The sequence below is a fragment of the Chelonoidis abingdonii genome, chromosome 8 (genome assembly GCF_003597395.2).
Source record: "Chelonoidis abingdonii isolate Lonesome George chromosome 8, CheloAbing_2.0, whole genome shotgun sequence".
NCBI classification, from domain to species: domain Eukaryota; kingdom Metazoa; phylum Chordata; order Testudines; family Testudinidae; genus Chelonoidis; species Chelonoidis abingdonii.
In genome coordinates, this window is record NC_133776.1 from 29,382,268 (window position 1) to 29,407,428 (window position 25,161).

The 25,161-nt window shown below is 44.3% G+C and overlaps 1 protein-coding gene across 2 annotated transcripts; it reads right to left on the reverse strand.

Annotated features, from left to right (window-relative positions):
* Positions 1 to 338: 338 nt before the first annotated feature.
* On the reverse strand, positions 339 to 23,842 carry GYG1 (glycogenin 1). Of its 2 annotated transcripts, XM_032806217.2 has the most exons (7): positions 23,766 to 23,842; positions 14,525 to 14,699; positions 14,060 to 14,222; positions 7,133 to 7,259; positions 2,695 to 2,914; positions 1,035 to 1,085; positions 339 to 787 (listed from the first exon to the last, which is right to left on the reverse strand). In XM_032806217.2, exons 1-7 carry the CDS (start codon positions 23,768 to 23,770, stop codon positions 602 to 604), a joined length of 927 nt encoding a protein of 308 aa, XP_032662108.1. In that variant the 5' UTR covers positions 23,771 to 23,842; the 3' UTR covers positions 339 to 601. The 2 variants fall into 2 exon arrangements, with proteins under 2 accessions (XP_032662108.1, XP_032662110.1); XM_032806219.2 differs by lacking the exon at positions 1,035 to 1,085.
* Between the last annotated feature and the right edge of the window lie 1,319 nt (positions 23,843 to 25,161).

Genomic DNA, 25,161 nt, shown 5'->3' on the forward strand with positions numbered 1-25,161 from the left:
GTTTTACTAGTCCTATAGTATACAGAACTAAAAGACATTCTACCATGCTGTATGTACTGTACATAAAAACCTGGTCAAGATCTCCAGTGTGAGACTAATACTGTAAAGCAGTGCCCTTGCTGTTAGAAGTTGTATCACGTTTGCATGTATGCTAACGGTTTAGTACTAACATTTACAGTAAGGCAGTGTTGCAAACACTTCAACTTCTAAACAATCCCAAAAAATATAGGGGCTCCTATATAAGATAGCAAGCAAAAGGAGTAACGCCATTCATCTTTTAAGAGGTAAAGCACAGCCCTACAGGTTTAAAGGAATAAGTGTCAAACCACTGTTCCCCAGTTTTGTTTTTTTTAAAATAGGCATATCCAGCAGTCTTACTTAAAAGGGAAGACTTCATGATTGTGCAGGTACAGCCAGCACAAGGATTTCTACTTTATAGCTTTTGCTCAGTTCTCACCTGTAGTACTGAAAAGATCTTCAGCCTCATGAGTTTTATCAAGTTACTAGGTAAGCTTAACTGACCATATTCAACATTTTCCTAGCTGCGATAGCTCTGGAACAAGTCCTTGTATCTCTGTGAACATCGGCAATAAAAGTGCTTCTATTGGAGGTAAGTGTCAAGTTTTTTCTTGATATTGTCAAAGGAGTCTGCTCCCATGTAGTCAGCCTGGCCTTGCTCCCACCTCTCCTTCCGTTCTTCTGAAGATTCAGCTGGTGGGGAAGATGGTGGCGAAGTTGGCGCTGCTCCTGAAAGTGACATGTGGGACACTGCTTCTGTAACCTCTTCCTGGAAGGAGAGCATAGTAAGTAGACTGTATAAGAGTTATAGGGCCTATTTCTAAGCAAGCAATAAAGGGTGGGAGAACCAATGAGATGTTCTCATGCAAAGCAGCAAGCACACTTTGGAGGAAAAAGAAAAAAAAAAAAGCAGGGTTATACAACTTTCCTAGCCAAAAAGAAAAATGAACAAATTGAGAAGTCAATGGAGAACGCACAGGAAAGTACTGGTCAGTATTGGTTTAAGTTCTTCATACCTCTCTACAGAAGCCACAAGAGAAAGCCAGAGAATAGACCAAGCCCGATAGCTGCAAATAGTTCATTAGAAAGGTGTAAATGGACAAGAGAAAGCATACTCTAAAATAGATCAGTAACTTTGGGCTTTGAAAGGTTGAGAACTTAAAACTACTTTATTTTCTGTTATACTAAATTTAGTATAAAGTTACTGCAAAGCTGCATTCCATACATGCGATTAAACTCCATGTATAAAAGGTTAAAATAAAGAAAACGTTGCCTTAACCTATACTTTCCACTTACTCTACAGATGGAATCTTCCTAGACTAGCTTTTCTGGCTTCTTGTAGATGAGTCTGACTGAATTCCTAGAGATGTAGGATTCACTCTCTCTCCCCTCCCTTCTATAGAGATTGTCAATACCAGCTTGTGGAGTGTCGCAGGAGCACTCCTAGTATGCCAAGTTCTCTTATAACTATAACTATCTGCAGCCTCAATCTGAGATGCATGAATATTAGTGCAGTTACGTTACTTCTACAGAGCAGCTTCTGAACTGCAAGGCTGATCACACCCATATATAATATCACTGTAGTGGTGACCATCATTGCACACATGGTCATCCAGGGAGAGATCTTAACCACTGTATGAGATTGCTTGTTCTCACCTAATGTTCAGAATTCAGTTTTGTGATAAGGGGGAACCTCTAACACAGGAGGTCTCTGCTCAATCCTAGTTTTAATTTTAGGCCATTCAGCATCAACATTTTGCTCTTCTTCAGTCTTTAGGGAGCATAAAATGGGAGTTCGCTCTGGCCAGTAAAGAGTGGGTTGCAAGATATTTCTGTATGGTCTTTTCCACTGAATAGAATCATTTCCAGAATATCTGGAGTAAGTCTTGATATTCAGTAAAAATTCGGTATTTTGTTACAAGACAAAAATCCTTTTAAAAAAGATAAATGGGTTAATATTTCTGCAGCATTAGCAGAACTTCAGTACTAGAAGTAAACTGAGACAAAGTTTAGTCTCAAATAGGTTCAAGGACTTTCCAACTTGGGATGTGCTGACTTTGGAAAGTTAGAGACACTTAGTTCAGCATATTTGGGAACACCTGTTGTAGAACTATTCAAATTTAATCTGGTGAGCTGCAAGCTGGTCAACAGCCAGGTAATTCCTATTAGTTAGTACAAATGTTAGGTTGCTACAAATTACTTAAGGACTTCAGGATCCTGACTCCTTGTTTTGTCATACAACATTTGTTTGGGTATCATCTATGGGGACTGACCCCCAAAACAATGAGCCTTTACTGCTTGAGCTAGAAGATGAAGTCTGTTGGCTTGAAGCAAGTGAGAGTCAGGCCTCTGTATGTAGTTGGAAATTTTTTTTTACCCAATTTGGTTTCTACACCATTGTTAGTAGCCACTTTTTCAGTAATTATTTGCAGTTCACAGTAGTTACTTAGAAAGGGAGGTGGGTAGATAGTACACCAGTGACCAGACTAACCCAGTTACTTCCTCTGTTCTACATTATTTCAAGCCTTAAACAAGGAGTTGAAGAAAGCTATGCTTCAATTCAATGGATTCTCCCTGAAGCCTTCAGTAATTTGACGACTGGGATGGGGAAAGTACAGAATATCTGCATTTAGGATGTTTCAATGCAGGTATCTAAGATATAAGATGACGACATACCGCCGTTACACCTGTAGTGGCATCTTTAACAATTCCATGTTGTTCTAGTAGTGGTAAGATGTTGGTGATGAAGGTATGCCACCACATGTTGAGGAATTCTGGGTGAACCATTGTGGGATCACTTGTGTCACCTTTTATGCTTTTGGTTTTAGAGTCATATGTGTAATTCCATGGTTTCATTCTTCCTAAGAAATGCACTACTTTAGCATTTGAACCAAACCTGCCAAAAAAAGGAATCTGAATTAGATACTAGATGTCCAGGAAAAGTACATACATGATAGCATTCCATCTCCTAAAGAAAAAGCTAAGAAATTGCAACTGCCTACTGGCACTGAAAGCATCACTATGCAACAGGAGAATGCAGATAGAATTCTACCTCAAATAGCTTATTCAGATTGAAAATAGCCAAAACCTAGTGGTTTGGGCCATTTCAGTACTTACAGCAGTCTCTTGGTAGTTGGGTGTCCATGAGAGCTCAGGATCGAACAGTCTCAAGCAGCAGTTGCAATCAGAACAAGTTTTAAGAGTGAGAGTTTCCACTACAGATTCAATGATCCAAATAGCTAGACACCATATACACTTAGCCTAATCAGCCATCAGTGACAAGATCACTGGTTTTTTAAGTCTTCAGCCCTACAGAAGGGGACGTTCGAGTTGGTCAGAATATCCAGCTTCAGAAAGCTTCTGCCAATGCAGCGGGTAGTTCAGGCAGCCTAGAAGGATAGTCTGACTCACCTGTCATGATGAGACTGCATGGAAGTGTTTTAATGATTCTCCCTCCCACCCATGCCACTGCTGCCTCGACAAATTTCCTTCTTCAATTACATGGCTGTTCAGAACCCTTAAAATCTCAATTCTCCAGGTAGATTGAGTGTCTGATTACACTTAGTTTTTATGGAAGGGCTATATAAATCATCATGCAGCTACAGTGGGTGTACTTTTTAAAGTCCCTTTACCTTGCTAGTAGTAGTCTAGGAGGATCAGAGAGCCCACCCCAGTGAACTCTTGGTGTTGCATTGCTATAGAGTAGAGGTCCGCAATGCGGTGCCTGCAGGCACCATGGCACCCATGTACTGGCTGGCAGACAAGCATCTGCCAAAATGCCGCCGACAAGCTGCGTCATCTAGAGGTGTCGCCGCCGAAATGCCGCTGATTTTCAGCGGTGACACCTCTGGATGATGCAGCTTGTCGGCGGCATTTCGGCGATGATGCCTATCGATGTTACCGCTCGTCAGTGGCATTTCGGCGGATGCTTGTCCATCGCCATGGTCCTCCATGGCTCGTCGTCTGGTGCCCGCCAGACGAAAAGGTTGGGGACCACTGCTATAAAGTTTGCCTCCGCTCAAAGTATGAGTTAGGGCTAGTCTATACTGGCAACATACTGTAGTCAAGGCAGAGCACTGGGAGAGAGGTCTCCCAGTGCTCTTAAAATAAATAAATAAATAAATAAATCACCTCCACAAGGGGCGTAGCTTCCAGTGCTGATGCACTGTTTACATTGGCGCTTTATAGCACTGAAACTTGCTGTGCTCAGGGGGGTGTTTTTCCAGTGTAGACAAGCCCTTAGAGTTTCTAGCCCTTCTGGTTGCAGAAGCAGCTTTCAACCAGGAACCTAGTCAAGTAGTACACTGTCTTATCACGTCTGCAGGCAGAAATCTTCCCAACACTGAACTGCCTCATTTTCATTTTAGTGAAAACTTTTAAGTCAGTGGGTTTTGATATCCATATTCCCCATTTCACTTCTGATCATGTCAGCGGAAATCAGATCATTCAATAAGCCCAGGTTACTGTGCCGGATGCCCTGGCTCTCTCCTCGGCAGCTGGGAAATGCCCCCAGTTTCCTCAGCTCTTGGGCTAAACATAGCTCCATTGAGAAAATATGCAGCATGTTAAAAGTTTAGTGTTTTGTGGTCGTTTAAAATTAAATTGTATGTTTTCATGTGTCACATAAATGTCTGAAAGTGATGTGAGGCCATATGATCAGCAGGAGGAATCTTGCTGCCAGAGTTGAGGTCAAATTCGCTGTTAAATACAAGGAACACACAAGAGATTGCTTTGAAGAACTTTGTTTTTAGGCTTTAAGTTCAGTGCCTGAGAGGCTAAAGGGGTCAGAATAGATGGCCAAGTTTAGTTTTTAAGCTAGTCAAGACAACTTTAATGGAATTAAGGCAATTCCGTTTTGTCCTCTTAAGGGTCAATTTTCCCTCAGTTGGATCTGTTTCAGAACAAGTCTACACTACAGCACTACATCGGACCTAAAGAGAATAGAAACAAATAACGTGCTTTGCACATTCTTGTCTTTTGTTGTTTCTTTTGCTTTTTTTGCTGGATTTTTAAGATAAGACTTGCGAGCTAGCAAGTCTGTTTCTGTGAAAAGTGATATTTGTTTAACTCTGCTTTGCCCCCTCAAACACTGCCCAGGAGGCTGTGGCTGCACAAAAAGCCCCTAGTGGGTACATGAAGCTATGGTGGCCGCATTTGAGAAATGCTGGTTTAGGCTGATCCTTCCTGTTATGTGAATAAGATTAGAGTTGTAAAGGAACTTGGTCTTCTACAACAGTTACACTAGCGCATTCTATGCATTCCTGGATTGTTCTCTGCTGCCACTCATTCTGGAATCAGTCAGGATGAAAGTGCCTTTATTTTCTATAGAAAAACTGTTAAGTATGTTCAAACAGATTGCAATCACTAGTTGTATTCCTTCCCCTCCCTCCCCAAAAGCAGGGGTACCCAGCGTGTAAGACTTTCTATGCAGGTGTGAATCTTAGCCTCATGGTGCGGAGACTCTGAAGGGTTAGATATTGATGTCAGAGTAGGTTTAAAGTTTGGTTCATTACAACTATTGAACTGTGTCTAGTGGATATAGGCAACATCAAAAAGATGTTCATCTAGAATGCCTACTCTGACAGCCCATGTGTTACTTGTAAAATCCAAATACTACTAGCTTTAACAGCTCATTACGTGCATCTAACTCCGTTCAGTTTGAAGGAAGTTTTTGCCTGGGCCGGGCAGATCCAGCTGACCTCTTATGGCAAAACAAGGTCAATTATAAAAGGGTTTTTTTTTTTTTTTTGTGACATGACTAATCTCAGGAAGGGAGTAGCTGAGGAGACTATGGTGTACATAACAATAACTTTCAGCTTACTGAATGCTGTTTATTCTGACTACTCAGTAGTGAGTATTCACTCTGGCTTGCATGTATTTCTTCTTAAAATAAGCATTCTAATTTTAACCTGACAATATTTCAGATGTTCAGATCACAAGACATGGTTTGAACTTGAGCCAGCAACAATACTGCTTATGTTAGCTGCTCCATTAATCTCTAGCAACTTGACATCACCTAAAGATCAGTTAGCATTTTCATGCAATTGCTCCTCACTTGCTTTTGAAGCTAGCAGTTAACATGGCCCAGTTGTAATAAAGATTGTAAATTGCAACCATATTTGAATAATTGTACACACTTTATGCTGTAACAATCCTAGAGTTTAGATCAGAATTAGGCTGGTAACAACGCAAAGTACCATTACATGGGAAAAACGTTACCTGAAATGGCAGGGAATTGCGGAGGCATTGTGCTCAGAAGGACAAAAACAAGGTTTGTTACTGGCTGTCCTAGGAGCTGGCTATTGCAGGTTTAGGAAGATTGCTGTGAGGTCGAGTGTAAGCAACAGAGGAAAAACCTCATGTCTGATGACACCCAGGTCCGTTTATTTGCAGGATACAGAACATGATTGTCCCTGCAGCATTTTTGTTATGAGTCAAATATTTATGCCACCGATGACAGCCCCAAAAAGGGGCAACCCAATAACTATGCTTGTATCATGATTAGTTTTAGTAACAGGAAGGTCAAAAAAGGAGGAGAGAAATTATGATCTGTATAGATCTCACCATACCCAGCCCACATTGACTTGGGCTAAACCCCACTAAACCTCACTCAACCAAACTCTTTAGCAAGGACAACTGCAATGCAGATAATGCCTCTTTGGTCACAGTAGTATACCTGTGATTAAAAGTGTGTTGAGTTGTACTCTTGCAATAGAACGGGTCCTTGGCAAATGCACCTATGCTAGGTAAATTAATTCAAAGAATGAGCTGCTGCCACTGACCGAGGTAGTTTAGGCCACAGATATGTAAAGAATACTTCTATTTTAGTGTTTTTTTTTAAACTATTAGTTTTTAAATAATTTTTTTTTATTGAAATTAAACCATTACATGGTTCAAAGTGAAATAAGAGCCTGCACTAGCTATCACATACCCTTCATTTGGCCTAACCTTGGATCTCCACACTGAAATTGAGTCAAAGAACTGATTTTATACAGCCTTATCATCATCTAGTAAGAGATGGGTCAGTCTCACAAAAGCTCTAGTAAATTTGGCCCCTATAATAGCTACACTAGATTATGAATAATTTTTCTACAAGAAAGAATGTTGAACTTACGCTTTAAATGCTGGAAGGTAGGAGTATAGAGAGATGCTGCTTAAGTTATAAATAAATGGCAAGTGTTTGTTAATATCTGTTGTTGCCCAGCTGCTGAAGAAAGTGTTTAATAACCCCTGGTCCCCACCTGAAAGGGAAAGATGGAGAGTTAGCAGATTGCATGAAAATGATCAGTATTCCTGTTATAAGTTTCTTCACTAAATCACTGATTCAAGACTGAGTTTAGTCATGTGAGCTAGCATACCCAATAGGAATCAACAATACAGTAGCATTCTATTTATAGAAGTTAGAATTCTTAAACTATAACATTTTCACCCTTGGGAGGGCACATTAGCCCTCTTCCTCTTGCCAGAGGCAGCTATAGATTTGTAAACTTAAGTCATACTTTAGGCTATTTTACCTATCAGAAGACAGCCAAAGGCTTAGAATCCCTACTGGTATAATTTACATGTGAACATGCATTTGTTCTTGCACAATGCAACTCAGTTTCCATTCACAACCTGAAGTTGAATTAAATTGGAGTAGTAAACATTGGAAGTGTCAGATTTGTTATTCCAGTTGCAGTGAGGCAAATACAGTAGACTAGATTACAATCTGTCATTCCATATTTACACATGTAACCAAGATAAACTCTGACCGCTGGTTGATCATCAGAGGCCCACATGTGGCTCAGCAATCCTGTACATAATGAGGCTGCTTTTTTGACTCAAGAACTGATTGGTTTGCTAGAAGCAGTCTAGGCCTTAATTACATTTTCTGAGACACGTCATACTAGAAGTCAACTATATTAAAGCTCCTAGTTAGCTTCATAAGCTAGAAGTTTTGTGTTTCAGTTGATGCCTGCAAAAAGTGTTCAGACCCTCATTTTGAATGTAGGCTAGTTTACAACAGCAGAAGTCAGTGAACGATAGCCTGGATGCAGAGCCATGATGACTGTGTTTTCCTAAGAGACTTGGAATGCTGAACAGGATGTAGGAATTTGACTAAGTGGATTAGTTAGAGAAACTGACTTTGCTTGTGTTGTTACCTTGACATTTGTTCTCTGCTTACAGAAACAGCCTCAGCACTTTTCCAGACCAAGAACTATGCAAGCCCCCTCTAACTGGGCCATTTCTGTTTTAGAACATGATAGTACTATTCTGAATTTGATCTTATAATGTTGGTAAAGAGTAGACAGCTTTGACACACAAGTGAGATTCCTGATGTATGCTTTTGGATTAAGGTAGTATTAAAATTACTACATTATTATTCTTCCCCCCGTTGTTAGTATGACTAACAATTCCACTATGTTTATTCCAACCAGCCAGGGCAAAAAAGGTGCATGAGAAACCAGACTATCACTTATCAGAATGAAATCACCACTAGCAGAGCCAAAAGGTAAGATTAACAATTCTGAAGAAATCATGGCAGTGTTTTACTATTAGCTTTTTGCCAAGCAGCCAACTGATAGAGCAGTAAAGTTAGAAGTGAACTGTATAAGGCCCTACCAAATTCAGGGTCCATTTTGATCAATTTCACGGTCATAGGATTTTAAAAAGAGTAAATTTCATGATTTCAGCTATTGAAATCTGAAATTTCAGTGTTGTAATTGTAGGAGTCTTGACTCAAAAAGGAGTTGTGGGGGGGTCCCAACGTTATTGTGAGGGGATGGCGGGTGGTACTACTACCCTTACTTCTGTGCTGCTGCTGGTGGTGGCGCTGCCTTGAGAACTGGGCAGCTGGAGAGTGGCGGCTGCTGGCCGGAAGCCCAGCTCTGAAGGCAGAACTGTCGCCACCAGCAGAAGCAAAATGGCATGGTATGGTATTGCCACCCTTACTTCTGCACTGCTGCCTGCAGAGCTGGGCCTTCAGTCAGAAGCTGCCACACTCCAGCCTCCCAGCGCTGAAAGCAGCAATGCAGAAGTAAGGGTGGCCTGGTATAGTACTGCCACCATTCTGCACTGCTGCTGATGAGGCGCTGCCTTCAGAACTGGGTGCCCAGCCAACAGCTGCCATACTCTGGCTGCCTGGTCTGAAGGCAGCGCAAAAGTAAGGGCAATACTGCAGCCCCCCCTAAAATAATCTTGCGACCCTCCCCACAACTCCCTTTTGGGCTAGCGACTCAGGACCCCCAATTTGAGAGACACTGGTCTCCTCTGTAAAATCTGTATAGTATTGGGTAAAGCCCACAGAAGGCCAGATTTCCCAGGGGAGACCAGATTTCATGGTCCATGACGCATTTTTCATAGCTATAAATTTGGTAGGATCCCAGACGTGGGATAAATTTGAGAGAGCACAGAAACTAAGTGAGTTGGTCATCTGATCTTGTTAAGAAAGCTCTTCCAAGTCAAGAGAGGTGCAACTATTACTATATATTGGGAACTTGCATGTCTTTATTTTGTAAGACTTCTACCATATTAGAAAGTGTCTGCATATTTCTACGGTGTTCTACCAACTGAAAACATCTTAATACAGTTCTGTTACAAAAACAGTTTGACGTAGAGGAGCCAGATCTCCCATGTTTTGTGTTTGTCTGTAAGTTTAGACTAAGTGATTTTACTATCCTGAGTGATTCTTTGGAATAGATTTGCACGTAGACATAAAGAACAGCTGTATGTTTTGCATCATAAAACTAGTGCTCCTGCATAGTACAGGTTACTAAATTCTTCCCGAACACCATCATCCAATACTACTTCTCCACTGCATATTCTTCGCTCCTTATATTATGGACTGTTTGTGTCCTAGTCTTACTGAAAACCAAGAGCCCCTCCAATCCCACCAAAGTAGAATGCCAGTTCAAGTTAGTGTTGTATAGTAATTGTGCAATATGCTACTATAGTTGCAGGTATAATCAATATTCTACATGTTGGTTTAGATCTGAAACTATTAACTGCTAGAATACCAGCTTGGATTCCAGGCTAGAAGAAAGTCTAGTAGATTATGTAACCTATGGAACCAGTTTCCCTTGCACTCTTCTAAACTATAAAACAGGCAGACTTTTTATTCTAGCTAGTTTTGCTTTTAAATTCATAACGCCCCAGGTTTTTAGAATTTTGCTAGAAACACTGAAGTCTTGTCTAAGGCAAGCATCAGACATTCCAGTTACGAAGTTCAGTTTCCCTTCTCCCTCCCCATTAGATACAGTAGCGTGGACCAAGATTACTGCATCATGTTATCCTAAACCTTTAGGGCAGCTGAGTTCACAGATAAGATCAATTTGTTTTCCATTTCTGGGAAATGACAAACCAGTGGACATTTTTAGTCTCTTACAAAACAGACATTTTGACTACTTTGTAGTCATGTATACCAATATTTTGAGGCAAGCAGTATTATAGTGGAAGATATTTTTACAAACTTCTTGGGGACTTGAGAGAATTAGTATCCAAGAGTTGTGACCACTGTGTGCTGTATTAATATATTCTGCAAGTCTTGTGGCCACTGACAATTGCTTTCTTACTGTAGAAAGTGGCACAGAGTTAAAATGTAGTGTGAATCTTGTTTACCAGGGTGGAATGCCTGAGCTATATATTTCTTGTACCCTATCCCTTAAGGATTGGTGTTCTGCTGACCGATAGCTCTGGTGAGCAGATATGATCACAGCAGAATGGCATGCTATTGTAAGACTTTAGCAGTGGGCATGTGCAAGCTTTTTTTGGATTATGACAAATTTAATGAAGTGCTCCTGTTTTAGATAGTGACTGGTCACTAACAGACCCAGTGGTGGAAACAGTATGAATAGAGTTAAAACATTAACAGTGCTCGTCCACTATCCTTATAGGTCAGCCTTAGGCTTGCTTCTTTTTTGTTAACTAGATTCAATTCTTATAACTAGGTCTGCAAAAAAGCAGTTTTTTTGATACATTTTATACATTATACAACTACATCAAAGCCTATTGATCTAATAATGCTTATGCACAAAGTTTAAGATGGTACAATGATATACACTGCTACCCCACTGTAACACGACCCAATATAACATGGGTTCACATATAGTGCGGTAGCAGCAGGGCTCCGGCGGCAGTTTAAAGGGTCCTGGGTTCCAGCTGTTGCAGGGAGCCCGGAGCTCTTTAAATCACTGCCAGAGCCCTACTGCTGCTATCCCAGGGCTGCAGCAGCAGGGCTTGGCCAGCGATTTAAAGGGCCTGGGCTCCCTGCAGCGGCCAGAGCCCGGAGCTCTTTAAATCAGTGCTGGAGCCCTGCTGCTGTTACCTCGGGGCTGCGGCAGTGGGGCTCAGGCAGTGTTTTAAAGGGTCCAGGGCTCCAGCTGCTGCGGGGAGCCCCGGGCTCTTTAAATCACCGCTGCCCTGATAAAACAGAGTTTCACTTATAATGCGGTAGGGATTTTTGGCTCCTCACAACCGCATTATATCGGGGTAGCAGTGTTCTAACAATTCATTTCCCATGTTTAGGAGTGAGATTTTTGACCAACACATTAGAGTCTCTATCATAGCAATAATGTAGGTTTTGCTTTATAACACTGCTCCTCAACTTATTTACCACTGAGGGTCCCATATGCTGCTCTCTAGTCTGTTGTGTGGATGCGGCCCACATAATACAACAAATACTACCTGTATGGCCCTGAGGCTGTCACATGGGCTGCAGCTGCATGCTGATTGAGCCGCAAGTGGCTCATGGGCCACGGGTTGAGAACCACTGCTTTATAAACATGGGACTAGCTGCATGTTGGAAGAATGCTTGAGTTTAGCACTCACTGAAATCATTTCGGACAGACATGCTGGTTAGCAGCACTTTTAGATCCTTGGCCATTGTATCATTGTCAGTGCCATCAGATGAAGTTATTGTCTGACCCCAAAGAAGCACAAATATGATTTATTCTGTTAAGTTTATTATGTGCTACACTAGTTGCTTTATCAAGCTCTTTATGGCTACACTGGGGAGTTTGCATGATCGAGACTGAAGTCAAATTTCCTGTCTGACACGTTTGCCAAGCTAACCTCATTTGAAATAGTATTTTATGATATCTGTAGATTAGGAAGCTATACTATTCTCAGGAAGAGTCTTATGCTTAAAGTGAACCACAGCTCTTCTAAGGTTTTAAAAGGTACTACCGAGTTAGTGGGAGACCAGTTGTCAGGAATCTGTCCCAACTAGATTTGAGAGGTATTTCTTGATATTAAATTAGATCAAAAGTCTGTTTACTCATATTTTTACATATACCACAGGCATATTCCTTGACTGCCATTTTATAACCATGTCAAACAAAATGCCTATGGCATATGTAAAAACATCAAGTGCAGCAGGACCTAGAGTAGAGCCAGGTGACAACATAGGGTTATTCAACCCACGGCCTTGAAGTTATCCTTTTTGATATGCTGTTTTCCTCATGAACTTGAACTTAATGTAGCCACATGAGAGTCAAAGCTTCAGTATTACAGAAATACTAAAAGCAGTTTCTAGTAGCTGATTAGTCTAACTTCAGTGTATTCTTGTATGGGTGATAAATCAGGTAATTTTGTACTTGCGTATCTTGCAACCAAGTTCTATACTTGTTAGCACTGGCTATGATTAATACATCTTCAGTCAGTAAAGTTTCTTTTTACTAGAATTCTAATAGGGATTACCACTGACTAATTCAAAGGCTAAATTCCTGCTTTTTATTGCTGTTGAGGGCTAAAACCTGAGTAAGGGCAGAGTTTCTTCACCATTAAGTACTACCTATGGCAAGTCTTACCTCGTAGCCCTCACGGTGATAGTCCAGTTTAGTTTGCTGGTCCACAATGTAGCAACTGTATGGGATTTCTGGACTGAACCAGAGGCCCTTTTCTGGCATGTCCAGTTATTCAGTGAGGCAGCAAATTCAACTGTACTACCAACTTACTTGAAAATGGTGCTTCAAAGGAAGTTAATACAGAGGTCATCCACAGTTAGTAGGCCACTTGTAGAATCTCATTTGGCCACCATTCTAGACTAAGGGGCCCATTTGCAGTACTTGCCAGATAGAATATAAAAAAGCAAGGAACTGCATGGGCCAGGAAATTTACTCCTGGGACTATAAGGTCTGAACTCTCTTTGGAGATAAGCCTGCAAGACAGTTTGCTACTCAATCAGCATAAACAAGCTTGATGACCCGTGCTTGCCAATAGCGGGTGTGTGTGTGTGTGAGAGAGAGAGAGAGAGACCAAGCAAGCTCAGTACAAGCCAAGCAGCAAATGGGAGGAATAGGAAAGGGGAGGGGGGAAGAGCACATGACCCTACATGCTTTCACAACACACATTGCCTCTGAGTAATACCACTGTCTCCATAGAGACAAATCCCCCCCCCTTTTCTTTTTGAGGAAATGCTGCTACTGATTAATAAAAACACCTAATTTTACTCAGCTATTTGACTAGCTACTGAGAGTAGAAGAATATGTTTCAGAACAAATCATTTCAAAAAGCCACTTAGAGCAATCCAGCTTTGGAAAATCATGTTCACTTTATCTCTAAGGATATCCACAAATAATTTTTGTGAAAAGTTGAGTTGATGGGAGCTTATTTTCACTGATTTAATCAGTAAGTGACCAACACAATCAATCCATTAGTGACTAGTTTGTATCTAAAATGCAGGACACTGGTTTATAATCTGAAGAATGAAAATTCTTTAGTTAAGAGCTACAGAGAGTTTTGGAAATGGCTGTTTAGTTTGGCCTACCTTTCCCACTTAAGACTCATTAAAGTCCCTCTGAAGTCCATCTAGGCTTTTAATACAAGATAAGCTTATTAATGTTTGATGTTAGATTTCTGACTATAATGAAGTCAGACTCAATCTACAGAAGTCCATGCATATGAGTTTCCTGTAAACATGAGTCCTCTTTCCAATGAGGTGCTGGAATTTTAGAATTCTAATGTAAGTGGTGTCCCCTAAGGCATGCTCATCTGAGACATTCCTCCCCCCCTCAGCATTTTAAACGATCTAAACTCAAATATTGGAGTTGGAGTCAATACATACCATCAAAGCTGCCTTTCTCTGTGGCAAGTTGTAACAGATGATTGTATGTTTCAATGGAAGGTCGATAAACAAAAACTCCAGAATTAAAACAGTCTGGCCAGCCTGGATCTGGTGCTGCAGATAGCTCTTCTTTCTCAAAAAGCTCATCAATATTTGATAAAACCTAGTTGTAAGGGGGAAAAAGTTGCTTTCTGTTTTCTAGGCTTTCTAATGCTTCATAGCATTATGTTTTGTTGATTTTGCCATCCACTCCAAGATATGAAGGTAAGTGTTCATATCAAAGGTCTCATTTTATGGAGGACAGCTTTGACATGGATATATTCCCTTTTTACTGCCAATTACAAGTTGTTTTGTAGGCTTAAGAGCACTTCCTTGCATACCAAGTTACAGGTCCCCAATAAGAAAAGATTTCTATTGCAAGCCACTCGAAGGAACTGTATTCTGAACAACAAATATATAACTTACCATTGTGTCTGCATCCATGAACACACATTTTGAATACTGAGTCAGTTCCCAGCAGTGGAGTTTTGTTAGTGTGACACCAAGCTCTGGTCTTTTCATTAGTGCTAGATGGGCGGAATCTCCACTGTCCAAGACATCTACCAATAAGATTTCATCGAAGACTTTTTCCAGCACTTTCCTGTGGAAAGTAGTAATTGTTGATTTATTTTTGCAAGATAGTCTTTCCAATATCCCCAACCCCAAGATAGTTTTGTATTGCCTAGACTCTTAGCGCACAATAAGGAGTTGAAGCCTAGACTGTCTTGTATTTAGTCTTTTATTTAAACAAGTGTGCAAGAGTCTTGTCAAGTTCCTAGCATAGAAATACCTTAGTTCTTCTTCGAGTGCTTGCTCATATCCATTCCAAGTAGGTGTGCGCGCGCCGCGTGCACGTTCGTTGGAAGAATTTTCCCCTAGCAACACCCGGCGGGTCAGCAGGTGCCCCCTAGCGTGGCGCCTTTGCGGCACCGCATATATACCCCTGCTGACCCGGCCGCTCCTCAGTTCCTTCTTACCGCCCGTGTCGGTCATTGGAACAGTGGAGTGCAACTTAGCTGACCTCCACCTCCCTAGCGTTTCACCCGTTCTTTGTCTCTAGTTCGTGGTTATAGTTATAGTTTAGTGTTAATTCTTAGTAGTTACTAGTAGTTGTTAGTGTAGTTATTGTATATAGTTCGAGGGCCGAGGTTTAATCCTCCTCACCCCTCCCGGGACCCGGGCTCATGCCTGGCTCTCCGGTTTCAAACAGTGCTCGGCCTGCCGTCGGCCGATGCCAACGGGAGACCCCCATGATCGTTGCCTGAAGTGCCTGGGAATCCCATCTACGGACAAGTGCCGTATCTGTAAGTCCTTAAGCCAAGGACTAAAAAGAGCGGGACTCGCATTTAAGAGCATCTCCGATGAACGGCCTGACCCCTGCAGCTCCGGCACCGAGTGCACCGCAGTCCGCACCAGGCAGAAGTTCTTTGTCGGCACCGGAGCAGCCGTACCGCCAGAACACCACGGCACCAACAGTCTCCGCACAGAATCAGCCCGCACCGCTCCCTTTCGCCGAAGGCGAAGAAGTCGAAGGCTCCTGCGGCTGCAGCTCCGGCACCGCAGTTTGAGCATGGGAAACCGTGCCGCCCGCACCGCCATCTGCCGCAGCACCGGTTATCCCAGCACCGTCAACTCCGGCCAGGCAAGAGCCATTGAGTCCGGTGCAAGACAGCTCCCCGGCGCATGCCTTGGTCGAGCTCGCTGTTCCCACCACGCCGGAGACTTTTCAACGGCAAGGAACTGATAGCCCTTACTGAGCCTCTCTGCCTCAACCCGCCGCAGCCGCCGGTGCGGTCCTTCTTCAACGGGGAAGCCACTATCTCAGACAATGTCTATTGGACACACGGACAGGCACGGTCGCGGTCGAGGTCTCGGACCGCTCCACTCGCATCGCCGATTGCCTTCCAGACGCCGCTCGCAGTCGCCCACCGATCCACTCGGCGGCACCGGTCCAGGTCCCGTTCCCAGGACCGGTACTCAACAAGACGGTCTGCCTCCCGGCACCGCTCTCGACGGAGTCCATCCCACCATCGTTACTCTCGGTCCCGGTCGACCTCCTGGCACCGTGCTGGTCGTAGGTCCCAGTCTCCGCACCGGTACGACTCCCGGTACCGTTCTCCAACACGGCGTGACATCCGGTACCAGCCTCACGGACTATCCACTCCGCCCTGGCCGTCGAGACACCCCTCGGGTTCGTGCCACCCAGACAGCGCTCTCTATGGGGATGTGGACCCCCATACCCGTTTCCTCCCTGAATCCCAGGGACTGGAACAGCTGCCGCACTGGTCCTTCTGGACGCCTTGGGCCTACCACCAAGCCCAAGGCGATCCCACCACGGCGGCGCCATCTGCGGCTTCCGTCCGTCGAGTACCGGAGGCCACCGTCAGTCGTCCTCCTCCAGCAGATGACGACATTTCAACCGTGACCCAGGACCCCGAGGGCGCTCAAGAAACGGACCCCCCTCTGGAACAAGAACCACAGGAGGAACCTTTGGTCCCTGGTCTCTCCTCCTCCTCCTCGCTGGATGAGGCGGTGGCGGGTACTTCAACTTCGGGCCCGCCCCCCATCGACCTTCGAGCCCACCAAGACCTGCTCCGCTATGTCGCGTTGAGCATCAACCTCCAGGTGGAGGAGGTTCCCGAGGTGGAGGACCCTGTCATGGACATTCTGTCTTCGGATGCCCCGACGCGTGTAGCCCTGCCTTTTATCCGCTCGATACAGGCTAAAGCGGACTCGATCTGGCAATCTCCGGCGTCCATCCCTCCAACGGCCAGAGGTGTGGAGAGGAAGTATATGGTACCCTCTAAAGGGTACGAATACCTTTACACCCATCCTCCTCCATGCTCTCTGGTCGTGCAGTCTGTGAACGAGAGGGAGCACCATGGCCAGCCAGCCCCCGCCCCAAAATCGCGGGAGGCTAAGCGCATGCATCTACTGGGATGCAAAGTATACTCTGCAGGGGGTCTACAGTTGCATGTTGCTAACCAGCAAGCGCTGCTCAGTAGATACAACTTTAATACCTGGCAGTCCATGGGCAAATTCACAGAGCTGGTCCCGCTGGACTCCCGCCCTGAGTTCCAGAGCCTCCTTGAGGAGGGGGAAAAGATCTCCCGGACCTCCTTACAGGCCTCCCTTGACGCTGCAGATTCGGTGGCTAGGACCGTTGCGTCAGGGGTCACAATGAGGAGAATTTCGTGGTTGCAGGTTTCCGACTTACCTCCCAAACTGCAACACACGATTCAAGACCTTCCATTTGAGGGGCAGGGTCTTTTCTCTGATAAAACGGACCCTAGGCTCCAAAGCCTTAAGGACAACCGCATTATAATGCGCTCCCTCGGCATGCACACCCCACAGACCCAACGGAGGTCCTTCCGGGCACAACCTCAGCGACCCTACCCCCCACCACGCCCTCGTCAGGACTTTAATAGAAGACGGGGCCGTGTAAACCGCAGACGTCAGTCTGGTTCCAAGGGGGACAAAATAATGGTTCCACCAAACCACCGCCGGGACCAAAGAAAATCTTTTGAAGGTGCGATCGAGAGCAAAGCACCAGTCCTTCCCCGGACTCCTTTCCTGTTTTCCAACCGCCTTTCTTCCTTCCTCCCGGCGTGGACCCGACTAACTTCGGATCGTTGAGTTTTGCGCACGGTGGAGTTTGGTTACCATCTCCAGTTTATTTCGCCTCCTCCCTCCCACCCGCCCTCCCCATCTCTCTTCAGGGACCCCTCTCACGAGCATCTCCTCTGCCAGGAGATCCACACGCTTCTCAAAATCGGAGCCATAGAGGAGGTACCTCAAGATCTCAGGGGCAGAGGGTTTTACTCCCGCTATTTTTTAATCCCCAAGTCGAAAGGAGGTCTTCGACCCATCCTAGACCTCCGCGGACTCAATGCCTATTATAAAGAATTTGGAGTTCGCATGTGGTCCTTGAGAGGTCTATCTCGATCCTGGATCTGGGGGACTGGTTATCGCTGCTCTCAAGATATGAAGACGGTACTTCATGTATCGATGTTAACGGCATCCATGTGTGGGGGTATCTGAGCTTTGTGGCTGCGAGATCGCCACTAATCCAATTCAACGCTCTCCTAGCCCTATCGGCCTTAAATACCTCTGCCCCCGCTGTGTTTCACAAATGTATGGCTAGATAGCAGGCGCTTTACACCGAGTCGGCTAAGGCATGGTGTGTCCGTCCAACTTAACCTGGACGAATCTGGCTTAGTTCACGAACCAAATAACAGGGCAGATATGAATCCGGAGGACTACAGGTTCTGCACGTGAAACATACGTCGTACATAGCAGGGAAACATGTTTTGAGACTTATGGGCCTTCTTGAACAATTTCGACAGGATCCATCCTCGAATATCAACTCAAGAGGATAAGCAATATCACTTGAAGGCTGGCTCTTGACTCCACGCTCGCGAAAGCCTCAGCTCCGCTCAGTCCGTTCACAGGCAAATAGTCTGAGCATAGAGAGCCTACTCGCCTTACCCCAACAAACTCGGCCCGGGTCTGTCTCAGCCTACCCGGTCAACATGGCGGCTTTGAGCACCTTTTGTCACCAAGCACGCCAAGACCCGCCTTTCGCCCCCTCAAATCTGGTTAGCCTCTTTACCGTCCGCAACTAACAGGGACAAAAGCATGGACGCAGGTTGTCACCACTCCCGCAAAGACGGTCTTGCACTCTCGCGCTGTTGGCCAAGACCCTCCGGTGTGTGCAGGGCATGCCGTTCAACCATCCAGCTACCACGTCCGATAATCGTGACACACGCACGCAGTCCACTCTGTGGCTGGAGGGGCTCCAGGAAGGTCCCTCATCGGCACAAAGGCACTCATAAGTACCGCTAAGAGCAGTTTGTCGCTGCATAAACATCTCGGGAAGCTAGCACGGGCCGGTACCACTCACCTGTACAGGCCTTTCTTCATTCAACCTATAATGATCGTTTGTCATTAGATGCTCAGAATGGAAACAACCACCAGGCGATGTCAGCTTATTAAAACAATCGCAAGGGCAGCGGACCCGCACTCTCTCTACTTCGTCAAGAGGCGAATCAGGCCTATGGGAGCTTTGTATAGCCGCAACTCATGGTCTGGTGGCATCTCCTAATCTCGCAGGGTTCAAAACTCGATTAGCAGACACCTCCAGCCAGGTCATTTCTAAGCCGCACGAGTGTCACTTCGATTCCAGGTACGTAGTAATTTCTCTTCCAGAGAGTGGGGCTTTACCCCAAATCGACCTACTCGCTCTCCTGCAAGCAACCGGGAGTGCCCAGAGTTCGCACACTATTCAGCAGTCTTCAGGCCCACACAGGTTCGATTTCGGACGCCTTACCCTCATGTCATGGTCGACCGAAACCTTCTATATGCTTCATCTATTAGCCGCTGGTGAAACGAAAAGACCTGGTGAGAGTTGCGCAGAAGGGCAGGGCGTGAGTATTTGCTGAATCGCCACCGCACATGGCCTCGCGAGCACTGTTACGGAACACCAACGTTGACTGACTATTCAGTAACCGAGCAGTTCTTCGCTGCCGCTCAATCAGAACCTGAATCCCAGGATCCACGTGACCGAGGCTTCTCTCATACCTGCACCTCACCAATACCACCTCACACTGACGGCCGTGAGTTCCGGCTGGATGACGCTGCAAGACTAGCGTCTAGCTCATAAACCCCGGTGCAGCAAAGTCTCGCTGGTAGCGGAGACTGCAAACAGAGCTACAACTAAGATGGCGAAGTGAGAAGAGGTTCTTCTGCTGGAGTGTCAACACACAACGTAACACGTACCCAGGAACTCCCATCCAGATAATTTTGAGAATCCTATGGCACCTCAAACAACAGGGCCTCGGCTACCATCATCCTTGCGCGTTGGCACTGGCTGACCATACTCAACGTTCCAATCCAGGAAGAAAAGGAGCTTAATGCTTTCGTCTTCTCTCAACCCGCATGGTCTCCTTAGGTGCCTCAAAGGGCCATGGAGCGCCTTGTCAAACCAGGTACACGCCGAGCCACCGCCCTTCCTGAGGACCTATCACAGTCATGGTTCTCGTCGCGCGAACTATGGCCATCGCCTGTCTAGAAATCCTTGGAAAGCACGGCACTCATCCTTGACCATAATCGTAGGAGGTGGCCGTTACCTTGTGCGCCATTACACGCTCAGGGAATTTCGGAGCTTCAGCGCTCTTATAGGTGAAACGCCACCTTATAGAATTCCACAAGGGACAAGTGGGCGCTGTTAGCGCCGCATCCCGGTCCTTCCTTCCAGGGTCTCCCTTGTGCAAACCTGCAACCAAAGTACATATTCCTCACAGGTCTTTTTTTCCTAAAACCTCACACATACCCAGTAGAGCATGGCGCCTACTCTCACTCGATGTTCGTAGAAGCAACTGGCCGTTCTAAAGCCGACCGCACCGTCCCCTTCGTAAGAAACCCAAAACTTTCTTGTTGGCCATGGAGCATAGATGAAAGGTCAACACACTGTTCTTCGATCTCAAACAATAATCGTCCCTGGTTACCGGCGCTGATTCAGACGTGCCATGATTATAGCCTCACGCCTCCCGAGGCCATGACCTGCGACATTCCACCCAGAACTCCATGGCCTGCCTACGATGCCTTCATCTACGACTTCGTGGTACACAATCCACGACATAAGTATCGACAGTCGCAGCTACGTGGTACCTCAGTGCAGCACTTCGACTAGCCCATAACGCCCTTGGGGCAACAGTCCAGGGATCAGATGCAGCGTCATCTGGTTTGTGTATTTCGCATTCCGGACGTAGTCCCAATCACAGACCGCCAGCCTAGTAACGGCTTGGATTCACACTACTTCCTGGAATGGATATGCAGAAGTACTCGAAGAATAAAGAAAAGACAGTTTATTCACCTGTTAACTGTGTTCTTCGAAGATGTGTTGCTCATTATCCATTCACCACGACACGCCTACTTCCCACTGTCCGGAGTAAAGCCGGCAGAAGAAGAAACTGAGAGCGGCTCTTGGTCGGCAGGGGATACTAGCGGTGCCGACAGAGCCCCCACGCCAGGGGACACCCAGCCGACCCGACTGGTATTGCTAAGGGAAAAATCTTCCGACGAATGTGCACGCGGCGCGCGCACACCTACTTGGAATGGATATGAGCAACACATCTCGAAGAACAACAGTTACAAAGGTTAGTAATCGTCTTTTACCAGTTAGTGCTCCTGACTGGTGCTGGAGTAGTAGCAATGAAAACTGAAGCCCTGTGTACATGCACAAGTCAGGCCGATCAGGTCCTGTAGTTTGAGCCTCCCACACAGTTTGTCTCAGCCAGACATGAGAACACTGCCTCTTGGTAAGGTGACAGACTATTTTAAGCTTATAGCTAAGAAACAAGAAGCTATTAGACTGGTCTGTGCAGGACTTTGGACAGCAGCTGAATCCTGAACAGTTCCTGTTGACCTTTAAAGGCACAAGGAACAGACCCCAACTGCTGCTAGTTTATCTAGCTCATCGAGAGTCTTTACTTAGCCATGGCTCTTCATGTGGCAGTGAGTGCAGTAGACTTCTAGGTAGTTTAGTTTACTTTACTTCCTTTTAGTTGGAAATGGTCTCTTGGACCAATGTTGTGTCCATTGTAAGTGAAAAGCATCATTAACTCTGAAGAGCTAAACTGAAATAAGATATACTACACTTGGTCTGAGCCAGAGGCCCTATGAGTTCTTAAAGCTCTTGGCAGTTATGCAACTCCAGTTTTTATCATCGTTTAGTCTATCCACTAAAATTAAACATCAGTATCCATAGAGGTATCTTGATTTCTACAGACTACTTTGAGGGACTAATAATTATGGTTTCAGATTTCTTGATATTTTACGTTTAATACCAGTAGTGCAGGTTGGGCTAGACAACCCATAAGTGTCTTGAGTATTTTGAGCTGATATCAGGGAGTTAAATTGTGTATTTCTACAAGCTGAACAGTTTTGAACTACAACTTTACCCTCTAGATTGTCAATGGTTATACTTTAAGTGATATTCATTATTATTCTAGTCCTAGGGGAAGTTAAAAAAATTACTTCTAAAATATACACGAATATTGCAGATCAATAATGAAATCTGCAAGTTCTATTCATGACACATTCCAGTGGCTGTCCAAATGTATTTGTTTTAATTGTTATGTTGGAGTTTGTACTTTCACGCCCTCCTCTTCAGGAAGAAACTGCTAGCCTGGTGGACAGGAAGACTATTCATCTGAATAGAATGCTGTTGTATAAGTGAGGCACTACAGCTGAGAGCCTTGAGGCTGATTAATTAGTCCATTTTGTGTTAGATAGTAGAGATAAACCTGGAATCACCTGTCATTATAGCAAGCAGTATTTGGCCAAGACAGCTTCCTGTGGATTAGATAACAAGGATCATGTAACTAGTTCAGCTAGTTACTTCCCACTCCCAGGTTCAAAGGGAAGTCATGGCCTGAAGTTAAACTCATCTAGTCAAAGACTTCGAAGCTCTGTTCCATGCCGAAGTTTAGTTGTTTTTGTAGCAAAGGCTTGTTACATTAGTATATTCAATGACAGATAAGACTGAGAAGCTCAAAGATGAGCTATAACCAACTTGCTTATTTCCTGCCTTCATGAGAAATTTAATATGAAAGGTAAGTATTAAAGTTTGCAGGGGGGAGGAGTTGTTTCAAATTTGAAATGCTATCTAATTTACTTATGACCTCCGTTACTAGATTATCCAAGTGCCTCAGCTTTTGATGCATTTATCCTCAAAACACCTATGAGTTAGAGAGACTAGTCTCTCCCATGTTACAGATGCGGAACAAAGGCAGACAGATTAAGACTTCAACAAGGTCACATGAAACCTTGTAGAAGAGCAGGGTATTCAGCCTTAATCTGAGTGTCAGGCTAGTGCCTTAAACTACTGTGCCATTGTGCTAGGCAGCAAAAGAGAATCTACCTTGAAGAACCTGTAGTCTAAGGCAATGTCTACACTAGAGATCTTACAGTAGCGCTGCTGCACTGTTGTAAGCTCTCCAATGTAGCTGCTCTATAACAATGGGAGAGCGCTGTCCTGTCAACATAATTAATCCACCCCCAATGAGTGGCGTTAGCTGTGTTGGTGGGAGAAACTTTCCTGTGGACATAGTGCTGTTCACGCTGGCGTTTATGTTGGGGTATCTTATGTCACTCAGGGGTGGTTTATTCACACCCTCGAGCAACATACATTATATCAACATAAGTGGTAGCATAGACATAGCCTTAAAATACAACATAGACAAGGAGTAGGAGAGGAAGCATTCTCTCTATTTTACTGATGAAGGGAGGCAGAGAAAGATTATATGACTTGCCCAGAAAGTCTGTGGTAGATCCAGACATTGAACTTTCATCTGAGTCCCAGACCAGTGCCTTAACCAGAAGACCATCCTTTCTCTCATTGGCTAGTGGATTAAATTTAGCTATTCGTCAGTCTCTTCAGTGTACGACTTGTCAACCAGTATGCTCTGACTGGATAGTTTATTGCTGGAAGCAGCTGGTGTATAGAAGCTCATGGAATACCGACTGGCATCTACTGTCCTTAGCATTTTGTAATATTCTGACCAGCTTTAGAAGGTCACTACAGAGAGCTTTCATTTGGGAGTTAAAAACTATTGTAACAGGAGCATTCAATGAACTAGGTGAAAATATTCATGAAGTGACATACCTCATGGGAGCAGAGACTTGAGGCGTTATGAGCACAGTTAGTTTCTTTATTGTTCTGTGGTGTTGCAGAGATGAACCCAAGACCAGTGCTCCTTTAACATAAGAGTCATTTGTAGCTAGAGTCACAAAAGACTGATCTTGAAAAGGAAGAGAAGTTGTGTTTAATATTCACATTTAGTTTTAAATCAAAGTATGCTTGCTAAAATTATTCAGCTCCACCATTGTATTTCAAGCCAGAAGGTGCTATGGAGAGAGTTATGTTGAGGAGCCTCAAAAGCCTAAATAAACCACTCACTGTGTTTAAGATCTCTTGTACATTAGTAGGCACGCACAACATTTATGGAAGAGGTTGGCACAGCTGAGGTATGCTACAGCAACATGTCTTGATTAGATCAGCCAGTGTATTGACAGACATGGTCCTAAATGTAGAAGGAAGCACATTCCATATTGTGTGGAGAGAAATCCAACTGCCACATCCAATCCTCTAGTTTTTACCAAGTAGAAACTTCATTCTAGTTTACACTTTGGATACAACTCAGCTAGTGTCTGGATGCAAGTTCCTCATCCAGAAGGAACTCAAAATCTAAACCATGGACTGCTAACTGGGTTAAGTAGGTATCAGTTGCAAATGTAAGGTGTTTTTGTACTTGCCAGCCTGCAGTATCTCTCTGCCAGCTAATACTACTTTAGTTTTAAAGTCAGTCTCTCAGTAAAGTGTTTAAAACTGAATATTCAGGGAGTTCTGTTAGTACATTTGATATTTCACTCCTGCTGTAACATGTGAGATCTACATATTCAATAACAGTATTCTGAAATTCTGTAAGAACTTGCAGATTATTTGTTTAGCAAGACTGTTGCAAAACTACAATGAGAATGCAAGCTTTTAATGGGAAGTGTCTTGTTAGCTTCTATTTAGTAATATGAAAAGGAGTGAATTACAACTTGAACTGTGGCAACAGTTAACCTTGTAGGAGTTACTTACAGTGTTGTATTTCACATTGTTCTCTATCATGAACAATATCTGGATTATTATAAACTACAGTAAGACCATCCATCTATCCATCACTCTGGTGCCCCAACAATTTTAAATACCCTAACATACCCTTCTCATTTACCCCATATCAAGTCAGGTGACTCAGCAACAAGAATTTAGTTTAAAAAGTGACCTTTAGCTAATGCATATTTTAGCTGCCAAGCTATCTCTACCAATCCTACCATAGAATCACTACTGACAAACTAAATTTTGCAATTTAGTCATGTTTGTGCAGTTGACCTATCCTTTGAAGATTAAGATGCTTTGCAAAGAAGCATGCTCACGGATTTCTACGAAAGTTGTTTCCAAAGTGGATGAATAAGTCAGATTTTAAATCAACATGAAAGTTTTGGAAATAAACTTA